This window comes from Manis pentadactyla, chromosome 14 (assembly GCF_030020395.1).
Source record: "Manis pentadactyla isolate mManPen7 chromosome 14, mManPen7.hap1, whole genome shotgun sequence".
NCBI lineage: Eukaryota > Metazoa > Chordata > Mammalia > Pholidota > Manidae > Manis > Manis pentadactyla.
The window spans coordinates 51,397,338-51,415,222 of record NC_080032.1 but is presented as its reverse complement, the minus strand read 5'-3'; the positions used below and the strand labels follow the sequence as shown (position 1 = coordinate 51,415,222).

General features: G+C 48.9%; 1 protein-coding gene across 6 annotated transcripts in view; it reads right to left on the bottom strand.

Annotated features, from left to right (window-relative positions):
• The window catches only part of RFTN1 (raftlin, lipid raft linker 1), a 197,514-nt gene that overhangs the window by 35,273 nt on the left and 144,356 nt on the right, over window positions 1-17,885 (bottom strand). For 3 of the 6 annotated variants that reach the window (XM_057492271.1, XM_057492267.1, XM_057492269.1), the window contains exon 6: window positions 10,207-10,415. In XM_057492271.1, the coding sequence (XP_057348254.1) occupies window positions 10,207-10,415 (209 nt within the window). The remainder of the gene's footprint in view (window positions 1-10,206; window positions 10,416-17,885) is intronic. The other 3 variants (XM_036901028.2, XM_057492268.1, XM_057492270.1) reach the window with 1 other exon arrangement.

Genomic DNA, 17,885 nt, shown 5'->3' with positions numbered 1-17,885 from the left:
TGATCCTTGGACGTGCTCATGACGTGGGCTGCCGTACAGATGAACACTTCCAGTGGCTCTTGTCAAGAGGTAGGATTTAAGGGATGGGGGAATTTTCCTAAATGATGTGCCACTGAAAATGTTTCCTTGAGCATCATTCTTGTCAGTGTACAGGTTCTGAGTTCTGTACACCTCAATAAATGTACATTAAACATACAGAACGATCCAGAACTGTCATAAAGAAAACTATAAAAGCTCCCTGCCCCAGCAGAAGTCAGTAAGGGAGGCACTTTCTGCCTCCTCTTTTGTTACCGGCTCCTAAATGCCCTAGCTTCCTTTAGATACGAGATTGTGGGAAAGACTGTGGACTTCGAAGCAGGCGGTTTGGGTCCCTAGTGCACTACAAAAAGTGGTAAGGGCTCTGTCTCTCATCTGTGAAATGGGATTGTGGACAGAGAATCCCTCCTGCTCCATAGATTCCATTCTACAAATCAATCACTGTCGTGGACTGACTGTATCATGCGTCCCCGCATTTGTGTGCTTAAGCTCTAACTTCCAAAGTGACTGTTGTTGGGGATATGCCCTTTCCTGAGGTGATTAAGGTTAAATGATGTTGTCAGGGTGGGGCCGTAATCCAACAGGCGTCCTCATCAGAACATCCCACCCCCCACTGTGCATAGAAGAAAGGCCACCAGAGGACACAGCAAGAAGGTGGCTGCCAGCAGGGCAGGAAGACACAGAATTTGCTTAGCACCTTGATGGTGGGCATCTAGCCTCCTGGGCTATGAGAAAATAAATGGTTATTGTTTAAGCCATTCAGTCAGTGGTATTTTATTGCAGCAATACCCATATGAGTATGTTTAGTGATTTGCTATTTTTATTTTAAAAGGCCAATTCACATAATAATGTGATTTTTTTATTAAGGTATGATTGATATAGACTCTTATGAAGGTTTCACATGAAAAAACAATGTGGTTACTACATTTACCCATATTATCAAGTCCCCACCTATACTCTAATGCAGTCACTGTCCATCAGTGGAGTAAGATGCCACAGATCCACTATGTGCCTTCTCTGTGCTACGCTGTTCTCCCCGTGATCCCCCACACCATGTGTACTAAACATAACGTGATGTTTTTTATTAGGAAGGAAAGAGAGACAAGCTCAGAAAGTCCTCCATATCACATGGGAGTTCAGGAATGGCCAGAATTTTCCAGAAGCCATAAAGAAAAAGACTGACAGATGTAAATACATAACAATCTTTCCTCTTGCCTTCCAACAGATCTCAGAAACAAAAATCAAAGGCCATCAAAATGAGAAAATAATCTGCTACAAAAGTAAGTAAATAAATGGCAAAGTTTAACATTCTTCGTATATATATATATATATATATATATAAAGCTTACAGTGCTTAAGGGAATTTTAACTGCATAATCATTCTAGACAGCAGTTTAACAATGTCTCAAAAGCTTGAAACAGAAAAGTGCACCCTCTTTGACCCAGAAATCCTACCTCTTTTAGTTTATTCTAAGATAACAACCACTAATACCATTGAATATTAATCTTCAGGCATTACTTATAAAATTGCTTCAAAGTGTCAACAATGTGTATGTTCAACAATCCAAATATTCAACCACAGAAAAACAGTTAAATAAATTAGGAGATTTCCATACAATTAAGTACTGTCCCTAAAAATCATGGGAATTTAATGATTCAGAAGAATGCTTCAGAGACATTGTTATGGAGGAAAAAACAAGACATAAGAGCTGCATGTGAATTTTTATGTGAAAACAGGCTATACAAACTTTTAGTAAATACATAAAATGCTAGTAGCAGTAAGGAGTGGTGCAATTAAGTTTAATTTGAATTTCCTTTTTATCCTTTCCTACAAGGTTAATATAAGAGTTAACATGGACATAACACAAGTAAGCAGACAACACAGATGAAAAAGAATGTTGTCTTTCTCTCCTGTACCTGGCTCTTGAAAGCAGAACAAGAATCAAAAGGTTTTATAAACAATGGTGAGAAAATCTGGGGCCAACACAGATAGAACCTTCCTTAGAGTAGTTAAAGGAAGTGAAAGCCTCAGAAGACTGAGCACTGCGTCACTTGAGCCTGAAGCATCAAGCTTACCCCAAAAACCTTTCAGCTGCTCATTCATCCCAGCATGAACTGGGCACCTTTATGTGCCAGGTGCTCCTGTGGTCGCTGGAGATCCGGCAGGCAGCAGACAAATGAAGTCCCTGCCCCTTGGAGTTTACTTTGCAGTGGGGAGGGAGCTAGTGATGTGGTATCAGATAAATGCTATAAAAACATAAAGTAGGCTACAGGAAGCAAGTGAAGTTGGCAATAGTCGGCTATATCTGAAAGAGGTGTTCAGGGTAGGTCTCCCATTTTGGGTAGAAATATGAACTAATTAAGCAAGCAAGCCACATGGATCTTCAGGGTTTGAGAGTTCAGTGGATGAGGGGCAGCCAAGGACCAGAAGAGCCGCAGAATCATGAGAAGAAAGTCAAGAAGCGAACTAGGGGCTTTATCCATGTGATCTGCGTGGCCAATAGGATATTAGCAGGTATGGGGCAAGCAGGGACTTGAAAAGCACTTGTGTGGTTGAGCTTGCTTCATCTTGTATGCCACCAATTTGTGAGGACATGCCCCAGTCAGTCCACTCATTCCAGGAAGAAAAAAGACACATGGAACAGAGCTACTGAATGGAGCTTAGCTTAGATCAGCTGATCCACAGACCTGTGGGTGAGCCCAGTATCAGCCAAACTGCCTTCATGGGGCTGCTTCAGCCAACCCACAAATATGTGAGAATGAATTATTACTGTTTTAAGACAGGAACACTGGACTGGTTTGTTACACAGCTTATTGTGGCAATAGCTGACTGATACAATGAACCTAAATATAAGAAACATGAGACCAGTGTACTTTGCTTGACCTGAGGATATTTCTGATTATTCCAGAATGACAGAGAGGCCTGACCAGCTCAACAAACTACAGCTGTGAGGGGAATTCCTGGATCCCAGAAGCCTTATCCTGATATTAATCCAACCTGACAAGATGATACTCCATTTCAAGTGACCCTTGTGGGTTAGGCAATACCATGCTCTAGGTTCTTACTTGGTTCTTATTTGTTTCTTATCCGGAGTCTATTATCATAAAGCCTTAGCAAAGGTGCTAATCTTGCCTCTCATCTGCTCTGTTAAAAAGTTTCCATCAAGTGTTTGTCCAATGCTTCCCTAAGAGTTATTTATAAAGGTGGCCAGGGGAGAATAGCACTGCTCTTCAGCTGAACCACATCACAAGGGTTTTGGGGTCCAGGACAAGATGGACCATCTTCCAGCTCACTTTCGAAGTTCTGGGGAGCAGAGATGCAGCTGGGGCCCTGCTCCATCAGAGCTGCTCCATGGAACCCCTTTGAAGAAAGTGTCCCCACGTTCTGACCTAGGGATGCTTGGGACCAGAATATGCTCAAGGATTCCTTCAGGATTATATCAACATAGCACAAATTCCCTCAGGGCTCCTACAAAAATATGTTTTATCAAATTTCCAAAGCCGCTACCTACAGATGTCCTTAATGGAAAACCTCGAGGCCCTCCCAAAGTGCCTCCTATGTGCACTATATACTAGGGCATCCAATGTTACAACAATCATATGATGGTGTCTGGCCAGTCAACAGCTCCGTACAGCAGAGCTGAGGTCCTGAAGAGGCAGGAGGCTGCAGCACATCCCGACCCTCCTTCCTGTCCCCTGCCTGGCTTCCCTCCTTCCTCCCAAGTCACAGACCTCCGAGGAGGGCAGTGTGGTGTGGTTCAGGGGGCAAAGGAATGGCTGGGCCTGGGGGTGTGAATTAGGGACAAACCTGGTCCTTATTTACCAGCCGCTTCAGCTAGGGTCTGCCTGCAGCCTCTCAGCCCACCACAGCACTCTTCTGCATGCACAGTGCTGATTCACCTACTTAACTCTGAGGCCAGTTCAGGATGGCTGTCAAAATCTGGTCATCTGGAACAGCAAAATGCCAGCGAACCACATAGAGCAGACAGCTGCGCTTTTAAAGCACCCCTTGTTTTGATGGCCTCATCCACTCCCCATTTCCTTATTACCTTCCATGTTCAGCCTCGCTGTAATGTGAACATTAATAGTTCTAGCTTAGAGTGAGGGCTCCCGAAGTAAAAGGCTAAATCTCCTCCATCTACGGAAAACACTCCATTATCACTGCATTTTTTATTAACGTAAAGATGCTCCCCTACTGTGCACAGAAAGCTATTTGCCCTGGTGTAGTATAAATATTTGATGCTGGTCTTTTGGCAAAAGGCCACCTTAACATTCCAAGCTCACGATTCACAAGAAGCATGTGAAAAAAGATTTGCCCTATTGTCCCAAGGGGTAAGTTTTATGAGGCAAAAGCTTTTCCCCTGCAGCCTCTGAGACACTAAGCGCTCCTCTCCAAAGCCTAGCAGAAATGCACACACCGCAACGGGTGGTCAAGGTAGGCGGTTTATCTTTGTGATAGGAAAAAAAGGCTACTGTTTTCCTTATAACAATCTCTGCTCCCCACTGGGGTAGCTGGCATAACAGATTTCCTTGGTATTCAGAAAGCCCCCCCCCCATTGGATGCTGCATAGGGCTCACAGCTCCACCCTGGTTCCAGGAATGGTACGTGCCATCTGGAATTTGCTGTCACACCAACCTGTATCCCCACTGCAAAAGTGACCCACTGTGTAGCTGATCCTGTAAGACAGGGCCCTGGTGCTCATTCACTGACATCTTCAGAAGAGCGGGCAGACCTGCTGCCCGGCTCACTTCTTGGGTGCCCGCGGCCACCCTTGGCTTGCCTTCCTGCATTCTCAGTTTAAAGCAGTGAATAATCTAGAGGAGCTAATGACCCTCTTCAGTTATGGTAAGGGTTAGCCTGCAAGTTCAGGGCCATTTTCCTGACCAGACAGGGAAGAAATGCTGATCTAGTGCTTGCTGACTGTGAGGCACGCGGTCAGGCATACTTCATGGATTCTCACTGAACCCTCCTCCAAATTCTGCAAGGGCATTATCCCTCCCAGTAGGTGAGGAAAAGGAGGCTACAGAAGTTAAATCCTTCTTCCATGTTCAGATGGAATGCAAGGGCCAAACTAGGTCTAAATGTAGATGCTTGATTCCAAAGCCTGCACTCTTTCATCATCTCACAGGTATTTACTGGGCTGTCACACTGATGCGCCAGGTGCTGCTGCTCTGCTGCGGTGGCAATGAGCAGCCCAGGGGTCTGGCCTTGCACAGCGGGTGCTCTCTGACCACTTTCTGCCTGGTGTTTTGGGTAGCAACTCAGTGGTATCACAGGAAGATGGCCTTAGGGCTTCAGTCTGGGGCCAATTCTGGGCAGATGCTGTATCTTCCCACATGGGGCAAAAAATGAATAAAAACATACTCGTAAATGGATGAGTTGTAAGTGTTGACATTAGGGATACACAGCAACAAGGAAAATCTGCAATTATATGTACAAAGGTGCCTAAATCTCACAAACATGACAAAGAAGCTAAACACAAGAAAAGTGTTCATTTACATAGTCCATTCATATAAAGTTCAGGACGAATCTGTAGTATTTCAAGTCTGGACCACAGTCACCCCTGGGGATGGGGACTGTGAGGGGCATTAGGGGGGCGTTGAGAGGGCTGCTTTATTTTACTTGTTGACCTGGTGCTGGTTACAGGGTGTGTTCACCTTGTGGATATCTACTGAGCTATATCCTTACAATGAAAACAGTATTCTGTATGTGTATATTCTATACCGTAAAAAAGTTTATTTTTAAGGATATGCTATGGATGTAAGAGAAAATGTATTTAACTACAGAAGTAAAATCCACCCCCTACAGTAAGTGGCCCCTCTGAAACAGAAGCCATGCCACACAGACAGTGGCCACCAGGCCAGACATTCCTGGAGATGGCGAGGTTCCAGGGGGGTGGGCGTTGGGACCACCTGCAACCACCCCATCTCCACCCCTTCCCATCCCCCCACACCCCGCTCTCCTTCCCTCCTAATCTGCAGTTCCTGGTGATGCACATCCCAATACCAGCTTCTCCCCTCATCAGCATCGGCTTTACTGAGAGCATCGTCCAGAAGCTCTTGTTAGTCACCTGTATACAGTGTGTGATGTTTGACACGGGGATGCTAAGAAGTGCAGGACATGGGACCTGTCTGAGGGTTTGCGAATGTGTCTGTACAAAATACGTGTCTCCACATGTATTTGAAATACACACCCATGTTTTTTGCATGTGTATTTTGCAAATATAAGGTAATGTAGGTTATGTTAGGCATCAAAAAAATGTAGCATGAATACCAAATGTTTGGAATCTAGATGGGTTTGGGGGTTGGGGAGAGTCCCGAGGAAGACTGTCTTTTAAACGGGTAGAAATGGAGAGACAGCTAGATGTAGTGTCTCCTTATGTGAACAACAGCATCTGGAATGTATTCCAGTCATGAAAGCTTGATTTGTCAAAGCCTTAGAACTAAATTGCAGTTTATAGGAGACAGAGGCTACAGAAATAAGATAAGGGACATCACGAGGCACTGGCCAGAGAGATCCAGAATGCAGGACATTCCGCAGGTTAAAAGGTTCAGATTATTTCAAGGAGCGTCACACAAAATGATTCCCTCACGTGAAAGGGAGGACCTGGTCACCGCACACAGTGAATGTGGTTGGACTGGATCTGATTTGGACAACTTGCCGCAAAGGACATTTTGAAACAGTTGAAGACATCTGAGTGGGGGCGGAATAAAGACGATATGGCCAGAGAGGGAAGACTGGGGGGACAAGGAGAGGGCTAGAGCAGAATGAGAGGAAGGCAGGGCCAGGACAGGGCCTGGGGACAGCAGGAGGGGGAGGGCCGTCAAGGGCAGCAGGTGGGGGCTCTGGCACCATGGGTGCCATGGTGGCGGCAGGCATTCTGAGGGCCGGGAGCCCTTGGGGAGAAGTCTCAGCTCACCTGGCCGTCACCCCTGACTGCTGGCACCTGCCAGCTCCATGCTAAGAGCAGAGGGGCTTCCTCCTGCCCCCGCTCCCCAGAAGCATCATTGATTCTGGCCCCGTCTCACTGGCTGCAGTGTTTGTGTCTGACCATCAGGCTGCTGCTTCCTGTGACGCTGGGGTCCCCTCCCTTCCTGGGGCACCCCAGGCCCTGCTGGGGACCTCAGCCACTCACCTACGTGGCCCCCTCCCCTCTCTCCTCCTCACCTGCCTCTACCCACCCACAGTCTTCTTTCTCCCTACCATTTTCTTGCCACTTACGAGCTGGTAACCTTGGCAATGACTCGATTTCCATGGGGAAAACCACAGAACCACCCCTGCCTGAGCTGTGGGGATTGAGTTGCTGTGTTTGAACGGCTCCAGAGCTGGCAGGACCCATGCTTGGGGTCCCTTAGCATCATCAGGCTCTGCTTTCATTGACACTGTGCTCGCCAGGGCCTGAGGGGGCAGCCTTCCTGGCACAGGATGCCTTGCCATTCTAAGGCTTCATAAGTGACCCTGGAGGCCCCTGGCAGAAGAGAAAGCTTGAGCACTCTGCCTTCTCATGTCCTGGGGGATAAAAGTTTGAAAACAGAAGCTGGAGTCTTAACTAGATAATTTGGGCTAAAACATTACCTTGTTTATGGACAAAGTTCTCAAGTTTTATGGCTCTGTGGAAAATACTTTGGAGAACAAATATTCATTTAAGAGTTAAGACTGGTGCTTTTCCAGATGGCAAGCAGCTTAAAGGACACACTCTGGCTCTGCCAGACTTATTTGCAAGGACATAATTATCTTATTAGAAATAGGTTCCTTTTGTAAGTATGTGTAGCCTGTTTTTTCTTTTTTAAATTCTGGGAAAAGAACATACACATATTTCATCTCTGGCCAACAAAACCTGGGCTTTTCCAGAGCAGAAATGCCCCGACTTGAAGTACTGCCCCAAGTCACCCTCTCCCTCCTGTCAGAAGCACACAGGGTAATACAGTGCTTGGATTTGGAGTGAGTCTAAATTACTTTTGCTCTGAGAAGTCTGCAGCCATGCCTGGGACGCAGACGTGCAGCGTGGCAGCCCTGTTATATGGATGTCACAGGCTCAGCACCAGACCCCAACAGCTGCACTTTTGCAGCTTCGGGCAGGAAGGCTAGCTTTAAGGCAGCTGAAGTCAAGGGAGGACAGGGCATAACAGCATTTCAAACACTCAAGTCAAATCTGACAAAACACTGTGCAAAACCTGGACTTGAGGTGGGAGAATGGGGTAAGGCAGAGCAGAAGGGACAGTAATGCAGCCTGGATTGCCAACGCCATGATGCCAGAGTGATGATCGGTGGTTGTGTGCACTTGCACGGTGTCCTCTCCTGGGGCTTGCCTTGCCCCTTACATGCTTGGTAGTAGGGCCAGAGAGAAGACTTCCCTTTTAATGTCCCAAATCTCCTGCGAGGGAATCTGCCAGTGGCTGCCATACACTGCTATCTTTAGTGCCTCCCAGCACATCCACAAGATTCCAGTGTAACTGTCAGTTTCCCCAGGAGACATTTAAAATGCATGGCCACACAGGGTTCTGTGGGCCAGGAGGAGAGAACAGGAGTCACCATTTCCACAACCCACCATGGGCAATGGGGTGCCCCTGCAGGAAGCATGGGGCAGGGCCCTCCATGGCCTCCTCTAGGGCTGGTGAATCTGGGCTGTAAACCTCTGCCCCAAGCAGATACTGCCACTGGTGCTTTATGGCACCTCTTAAAACACACCATGATGCTCTCTGGCTTCAGCAAACCTGTGAGCCCCCAGAGAAGGCCTCCTTGGGTAGAGGGGGCTCACTGACATTGCGACCGAAGAGCCACACTGACTCTTCCTTAGTCAGATCAATGCAACACAAAATCTAGAGTTGCCTTGTCCAATATATCAACACTAGAAACATATAGTAATTTAAATTTAAGTTAATGAAAATTAAATCAATTAAAAAATTCCTCAGTTGCACCAGCCACATTTCAAGTGGTCAGGGGCCATGTGTGGCTTGTGGCTGCCATACAGGACAGCACAGACAGAGAACATTCCCATCACTGAAGAAAGTTCCACTGGCCCACACTGTTTGAGTTGTGTTCTTAATGAATGAATCCCCTTTCTGAAGATGTCATTTGTCCATTCCACAAATGGCTGTGGCCCACTATACTACACAATATCTGCTGCTGCTATATTAACATGTTAACATCAGATACTGGTATTTCGATAGTAACAAGGGAGCTGGCATCCAAAATTAAGACCTGTCTGTGCTATACAATATTCCACAGCTTTGGATGATTTTAAAGCATGTACTTTCAGAATGAACACTGATGTCGCTTCTAAGGATGTATGCTGGCATTTCAAGGATTGCAAATAATGTAGAACCCAACTCTGTTCCTGACTCTGCTAATTCTGGGAGAGAAAACTGCTCAACAACTAAGACACGGTGCTGTCAGGGTCTGCCCCCTGCCAGGTTTTTTGCTGTGATCAACAAATTTGGTGTTACGTTTCACTTAGGAATCCTGCTGACTGGCAGCCCTCAGGATCCATACACGCTGGCATGCTGGCCCCACTCCCCACATTGCCTTCCAGCTTTGAAGCACCTCGTGACTCAACTTGCCTTCCTGCTCACCCTAAACCCTTTCTTTGCTTGGCACACTCACCCACTTTGCGCAGACGTTCTCTCCACCTTAGAAAGGCTGGTATCAGTAGCACTATTTCATGCAGCAAACCCGCAGAATAAAAACATTACTGGGGTAGGGGTACTGGGTGCACAAGACCCAGAAACAGTGTGTATCCCCACGCGACTTACAGCAACCAGGCTTCTCAGTTCACTTCTCTGCCATTAACTGCTCCTTCAAACAGTAATAGTGTCTACAAACAATTTGCACTTTTGGAGCAGCATGAGCCCAGGGGGTAATTAACAAACCGGGGAATAATTATTCTGAAGGTCTTTAAAAGCAGCATTGACTGAGGCCACCATCAGTAACACAGAATCACTCTCCTTTCTTGTCATTTTAGAAGATACCTGGCTGATTCCTAGAGAAGTCTAGGGAGCAGAGGAGGCGGGCTTTATGGACCGTTCTTTAAGACGTGTTAATTAGAAAGCAAATGCAGCGTGCTGTCAGCGGCAGAGCTTTCCGAGTGGGGCAGGCTCTGAGGACAGGCTGAGGGGGAAAGGGGAGGAGCGAGGAGTGCCCAAGGGCCGCGCCAGGGCTGTGCTCCATACCGTTGACCAGGCCCAGGTAGAAGACCGCATTCACCAGCTCGCCGCCCTTCCGGAAGTGGTCGCTCATGTGCTCCAGCCAATTGGCGTCCAACCCGCTCACCGTCTGGCCATTCTTGGACACCCGGAGGGGGATGGTGACAGGATAGTACTGTCGGCACTTCTGATGGCTCTTCGGTTTGTTGAAGAGGGCCAGGATCTCCATTTCTGTTGGATTTGTAAAAAGGGTGGGAAGGTGAGTCAAAGAGTGATGGAAACCTGCTTGACCAGGTCTAAGCGGGATTCCTCAGGGGCCTGAAGAACTGACGTCAAAGGAAAAATCTGTGAGGTTGCACTGTGGCTAATAAAACCTGACTCCACAGTGTGAGTGAGGGTGCCTCGGGAGCGATACGGACCTCTGAAGTGGGGCTTCAAGGAGGGGACTTAGGTTCTGACTGTGCCATACCACGAAGAGCTGTTATTTGGGATTAATTTGTCCAGTTAGGTGTCTGGAGAAGGACATAGTAGACATTTCTAGAAATTCATACAAACGTGTTTTGGAAGAAAAAGCAGACACATTTGGGCAAGAGCTGGTGTTTAAAAAAAAAAGTAAATGTACAGGAGGCCTATAAAAATAAAAATACTGTTCTAATTCCAGGAACCTTGTACACCCCTGAACTTACTATTTATAAACTGAAGTGGTGGTGTTTCCTGGGGCTGAACCCATAATACTTAATCAAGTACATCAAAAATACATCATTGATATGTAAAAATAAATATGTTCCCATAAATGAGGGCTCCTGCCTGGAGTGGTAAGTCACTCAAACAGCCCAGCCAGCACGGGCAGTGGGGTGCTGAGCTTTCTGTTCCTTCATTTATAGCTCAGCTCTTCAAAAATCAATACTCTCCACCACCCAGCAGATGACCTGAGTCTGCAGAACGTGCCGCTGGCCGTGAGTGAGCGGTATCGGCCTCCGGGAGCTCATACCTGGGATTTCAATCTAAGTCTGGAGGTCTATTTTTGTGTTACTCATTTAGTCAAGCAATCAGAGTTCACCCAGCTTAAAAAGCTTTGCTCACACACACAGGCTACTCAGGAATATGCTTTGGTTTCCAAAATTATCTATTGGAATGATAATAAAATCTCCACCCTTCTTTCAAATAAATATTTTAAAGGTCATAAACAATGGTTGACATTAGCAAAAAGGACAAAGCACATTCATGCTCCTTCAGGAGACACCAGCCCTGGTCCCACATTCTGGGATGCTCTTTCGCACATTTCAGTATTTCACAAATTTGCAGTATCCAAATATTAGCTGAATTATTTTTTTAAAAAAACAGACTTACTTTCCTTTATTTAAATAAATGCATTTAAAAAGGAAACTTTGCTTTATGACCATACGGGAAGCCATTTGCTATGAACGGGAGGGAATGATGAGGTGCATTAACACCAAATATGTCTACCCATGTGACATCTGAAAAGACCTCACATACGTATTGTGCTCTGGACAAAGGAAGTCTGTTACAGCCCCATCTGAGCAGGCACAGCAGACATCTCTGGGGACCAATGCTGGGCCATGGGGCTTTGTCATCAGCAAGAGTTAAGCTCCTGGGGAGCCCTTTCAAGCCGTCCACTGGATAGAACCAATTAGGAAAAGACTGTGCACGTCTTCACAAGTGGCACCTGGATTTTAAACAACCAAAACTCTGGCTTGTTCATCATGCCCACCCTCAATTACCTTTCTCAGTCCACTGCTGAGCTCAAGAAGCCATCTTCAGCCAGTAAATGTGAGAAATTAGGTCTCGGTGTTCAGACTGGTTATCACTAAACTATTTTGTGACTTTGAAATACACACTTGAGGACTGAAGTCACGCACAGAAAGGTTTTTAAAGGAGAGAATCAAGCAATGGACTGGAGTTGGGGGGACAGGACTTGAACTAGATGAGCAGGCATTTTGCAGTCCTAGGGACCTGGGGTTCAAAAAAGAAACCACAGCCGCTAACGGCAAGAGGGTAAGCAATGCTGTACAGAGTACTCAACTTCCCTTGTATTTCTTCAAAAGCAGGCCCTGTAAGCTTTGAGTACAAGTAGTTTATCTAGGAAATGATCCCAGGATATGGGAGTTGGGATGGAAAGTAGGGAAGAGACAGAAGCATTACTGAGCAGGTTACCATAATGGCAACTGGGGCACAGTCCCACTGGGGACCCTGAGGCACCATATGAGACCCAGGGGCAAGGAAGGCTGGGCAAGCATCCTCAGGGACCAAGGGCCACTCCTGGGGCATTATCCCCCTGGGGCATGTTCTGATTCCAGAGAATGCCTGCAGGTAGAAGCTAAGAAAACTGTCCTCCGGAGACCCCCCGGTGGGCCGGAGCAGCAGTCACCACAGTCAGGCACAAACAGATACAAATTAAAAAGCAAAAGCAATCATAGCCTCTGCATGGGGAGTGGGGAATTTGGAAGCAACCGAAGTCCAAAAATGCATGACAACATGATCACACAGAGGGATTCCCCACTCACATGGCAAGATAAAACACAACCTTCCCAAATGTGTAACGAAACAGAAAAAGGGGAAGGCTGAAGAGGAAACAAGAATGTAGGGGGATGAAGGGGAGATGGAGACCATCAGATGAGGTGGCCAGTGCGGTGCTGACAGCACCCCAGCCTTCCCGTCTGCATCCTCCCCAGAGTGCAGGACTGAAGCCAGAGACAGAAATAAATTTTTCAGGAAGGAAAGGAAATGCTGCTGGAATCAAGAGCCTCCAAAGCATTAGCAGCAATGAAATATTGGGAGAAACCTGATTGTGGATGCATAACCCTTTAGTAAACATCTCTGTCCCACTGTCTCCTGGGCCACAATTCTCTCTACACTCACGTGGAAACCAGCCAAGAGAAACTGTCCTAAAATGATGCCCTTGGATGTTTTAATATTCTGATTCCCCAATACATATCCTCACATGAGCAGGCACCAGGGATTCCAAAAAGAAGCTCAAGTTTATTTAAATTTTCTCAGCTGTTCTGTGACTCTGCCATGACCCCAGCTGGAATATTTTTCCAGACATGGGACAGAAAGTCCAAAAGGAGGGGAAAGGCATTGTTTCTGAGAACGTCCCGAGAACGGCAGAAGGGCTGGGCTGGTGGAGCACTGAAGGAGCAGTAAGACTACCTTGCCTTGTACCTAGTTTGGCCTTATCTTTCTCCTTCCCCCTGACGTGAGGGCTTTGTCTTATGCCATTTTGATGCCCCATGCCCAGAAAAGCCCCTGTAATATGACAGGTGGCACACGTTTGCTGGGTTAACCTAAGCCAGACAAGTGCAAGAAGCCTGGAGAGGAAGAGGGGGCATGGGGCCTGCTGGGTGCTGCCAACCTGATGGCAGGTGCACTCAGGCCTGGCCAAGCTCCTCAGGAGCATAGAGGAAGGAGGCAGTGCTCACTTCTGAGGCTTGGGCCCCGCAATGAGGGTCTAAGCACTGGATGGAGTCTGCAGTACGTCTGCAAGGATGGCCCTGAGAGCCCGTGGCTTGCAGAGAGCAGGCGGGCTGGTTGGGTCCTCGTGTCCCAGGATCCCTCCAGGCTGGAGGCAATGAAGGGTTCAGGGTCCGGCTTAAAGCATGAAGCTCCAAGACTAGACTGGGAGGAGGAGGAAGCTGGCATGTTAGCTGGGTGGGATGGAACAAGTGACATGGTGGCCGGAACGTGTGGGGGCGTAGGTCGGCCAGGTCGTGGGACAGGGGCAGCTAGGATGACTGGTTTGCACTGGGAAGGCAGGGCAGGGCTGTGGGCAGAGAGAGCCTGGGGCCTGTCCAGATTCTGGAATCAGGCTTGGTACCAGCAGCAGAGCACCTCTGGGCCTGGGCAAGGCCACCTGCCCGGGCAAAGTGTGGAAACCGCCACATGGCAGCACTCCGAGGGAAGCCAATTAAGGACTGCAGCAGCCACAGGCACACCACTCGGTCTACAGGGGCCTTCCACCTCCGCCATCTCCTGCTGCTCCCCAGCCTCCAGGGGAGGGGCTGCATAGGTTCTCTGCCCAGAAGCCTTAGGTGGGTCCCCTAAAATCACGACTGGCAAATGGCAAAGCCAACAGTCTTTCAAACCCCAAACGCTGGGCTGTTTCCCAAATCTAACAAAAGGCTAATTTCATCAGTTCCCAGAAAGCAGGGGCTGCTGACCACAGGTGGCAGTTCAGTAGCTGTGTGTTAATGGATCGAAAGGAAGGCCAGGGAGATGGTGGCAGGTGGAAGATCTGAGAGGGATGGACCGGGTGGTGGCGCTATGCTGGGGGCGGGAGGGGAGGATACCCCCAGCCGGGGCAGGGCTCCACACCTTGGGACAGCCACACTCAGGAGGGCACCTCCTCTCCACCATGGCGAGCTGCTGCTAAGGGGGCCTGGGGTGGACGCCCCCTCAGCCCGGAAGCACACTTGCTTTCTCCGGCTAGGGTTTCTGGCTGGCAGTTCTAGATATTTTAGGTGAGTAGGTGCAGAATAGGAAGGGCAGTGCTTGGGAGACGTTTATTATTATTTCAGTGGCAGTGAGAACAATTTGAATTTGCATGATCCTGCCTGGCCTCCCTGTTTCTCTGGCTGACATTGCTGAGGGAAGAGAGGACAGTGTTGAGGCCAGGGGAGGAGAAGGCTTCCTAGCCTTTCTGAACCTGGCCTGCCCTGGCTCCGGCCCGTGTACTGCAGGTGGAGAAAGCATGCTTCCCATGGACAGAATGCACCACCAGGGCCTGCACCCCTCCCCCGAGCAGAGCTGCTGGGGCACTGATGAGTTCACCGCAGCTGGGTGTGACTGTGAGAAGCAGCGGGTGTGAGGCCCCGGACTGTCCCTGCACCAGCTCAGGGACCCCTGCCCAGTACGGGCATCCAACTTACAGGACACTGCCTGGGCCAGGAAGTCAAGTCAAGGAGCAGGAAGAACCCAGGTGATGGGCCTCCCAAGGGACCTGCGTGGGCCGCAGTGCGGGCCGGACCCCACGGGCACTGGGGCAGCCAGGCCTGCTTCTGGACGGGGACTGCGCTGGCAGCCCCAGCCCAGCCGCTGCAGACAAGACATGGCTCCCCTGGGCCTCATAAAAAGGAAATAAATTAAGCGAGGAGAAGGCAGGGAAGGAGGGAGACTCCCTCTGGATTTTTTTTAATTGTCTTGCCGTGATTGCCTATTTAAGCCCACCTGGCAGAAAGAGGAGTAAAAACACTTCACCCTCCTTAGGGGGCCCTGAGAGAAAGGCATGCTGAAAGCTGAGCAAGCAGCAGGGCGAGGAAGCTGGAGGCAGCACGGCAGTGCAAGGAGAAGACAAGACTTCCCAGGAAAAAGGTTTAGGAGAGAGGCTGGGGTCAGGCACAGGCAGTGCCAGAGAAGACAGGGTCCCTGGTGCCCGGCCTTCAGTGATGCTGCACGCTGGAAGGCTGCTTCCCTTATCTGTGGGATGGGCATAGAAATAGCATCTTCTGCCATAAAGCTGTTGCAGGCACAGTCCAGATGACACTCAGGAAGAACTCAGAATGGTTCACGCAGAGGGTGAGCATCATTGTGACTACTGTCTGTCCATCTGCCACATGACCATGCATCAGCGCCAGTAAACCCCGTGTTTTCGTTAACTGATGAAAAAAGCCCAAAGACTCATTTATTCCACAGAAAGAGGAATGAACAATAGCAGTGAGCCACCTAAATCGGAGACCTGTGGCCTCCTGAGAGATAGACAGACAGCAGACAATACACAGCTGCTGCCCGCTGAGCTGTGGCGCCTGCACCTGGCACGCCCGGCCTCTGCAGGCGGGCTGCCTCCAGCGCTCCCACCCTGTCCTCCCCAGGGAGCTGGCTTTCTGGGGGAGAGCAGCACCTGGAGGGAGGCACCAGCCAAAGCACCTTGGATAGGAGGGGTGCTGTGTGTTCAGCGACGGGGGAGGCTTCTCTGGGTGAGGAGGTGACAGTCGTGAGGCAGCAGAGGGCACCTGGGCCAAGGACTGTAGGACAAGTCTCTCCAGTTAATTTCCCTGGGGTCAGCCACAGAAGGCAGGAGGTGTAGGAGGACTGGAGAAAGGTGGATTCTGGAACAGGATGTATCTGAAAACCCCTGGGAGAAACCCCAGTATTAATTGCTTCCTTTCTCAAAGCCAGGGCTCCACACAGAGGTGGAGGTCAGTGGGCAGGACTACTGTGCCTGAACCCCAATACATCAGCTCACACGAGTCACGCAGTGAAGAGTGCTTTAAAGGTCCATCTCATCCAACCTTTCAACAAGAAATTATTTTACAGGAGAAGGAGCCCAATGGCATCTTGCCCCAAACCACTGGAATGTAAATGGAGTGTGGGTTCTTAACCACTGAGCTACCTGCCTCTCTATGGCTCTTGCCCCTTTCTCCAGGTGGCCTGTGCCTGCCCTGAACCCTCACCCTCTCCTGCTCCTGGGTTGCAGAGAAAGGCTCCAAGGAGGCCCATCTTCCCTCTCAGGACTCACAGCCCACACATCTAGCCCAGCAGCCACAGGAAGACGACAGTTTCTGGAGTAGGACTTGGACATTCATCAGGGAGCACAACCAGGGTGTAACTGTGCTGCAGCTTCTCTGAGGGGAGCAGAGCCTGCCTCCAACAGTGTGAAACTCTCACAAACAAAGAGCTCTACTCCAGTCTGCACTTAAGGGGCATCCAGGCCTTGATTACACAGAAGTCCTAGTATGTTTCAGTGCCCAGGCTGCACCAGTCTCTCCCTCTGCATCGACTCTGCAAGTAAGGCCTTGAGATGGGCCATCCCACAGCAGTCTTTTCAGGAAGTACTGATGTAACAAAAGGAACGATTTCACCCTCTTCTCTATTCTCAAAGCATGAACTGTTCTTCATCATTTACAAAATGCTAATTTCAAGAATTAGTAAGAGAGATGCCTCCCAAGGCCTGGGAGTCTCCTCAGAAAGACCACTGGAAGCCACATAGCACATGTAAGTGCCTGGCTTGCAGGCAACAGCTGGGTTTCCCAGGTGAAGAAGAGGAAAAGGAGTGGAGGGGAAATGAAGCGCAGCTTCACTCCCTATAAACTGAGGGCCTCAGGAAGTTTTGTCTTTAGAGTCCTACACAGGGAAGGCCCAGTCAAGAGGTATAATGGGACCGTGGTGAAGGCCACCTGGGTTCACATGCCAAATTGGCCAATTCCCAGCCTGGGCAAAGACTTACTCTCCAAACATCAGTTTACTCAGCTGTAAAATGGGCAATGATACCAGAGCTCCCCCCAACCCACATCATAGGGCTACAGGGAGAATTGAGAGATCAGTCATACAAAATACTCATTGGCACAGGGTGTGGAACACAGGAAGCGTTCATAAATGCTGGCTCACAGCCCCCACCGCAGTGTTATCTGACATCTCTCACTGAAAGTGTGTACAATGCCGTCAGTCACCGTGGGGCTCAGATGGTTCACACACAGGGGCCCCCCTCAGGGGGTTCTCTCCGCGGAGCCGACGTTTCAACAACACAGAGTCCCTGAAATCTGTCTGTTCCCAGCCTAGTGAGCTGAATTACCAGTGTCCTGCACAATTTGTCCTCACCTGGCTTTCTTGATTTCTTTCTTTAGGCAGATATTCAAAGTAAGCGGGCCAAAAGTGCAGTCGGTGCTGTGCATGGGGCCGGCACGTTGACACTTCCTGTGTTAAGAGCAGGGTAATTCAAGGGCACAGCAAGAGCTCGGCGAATAAAATAACTC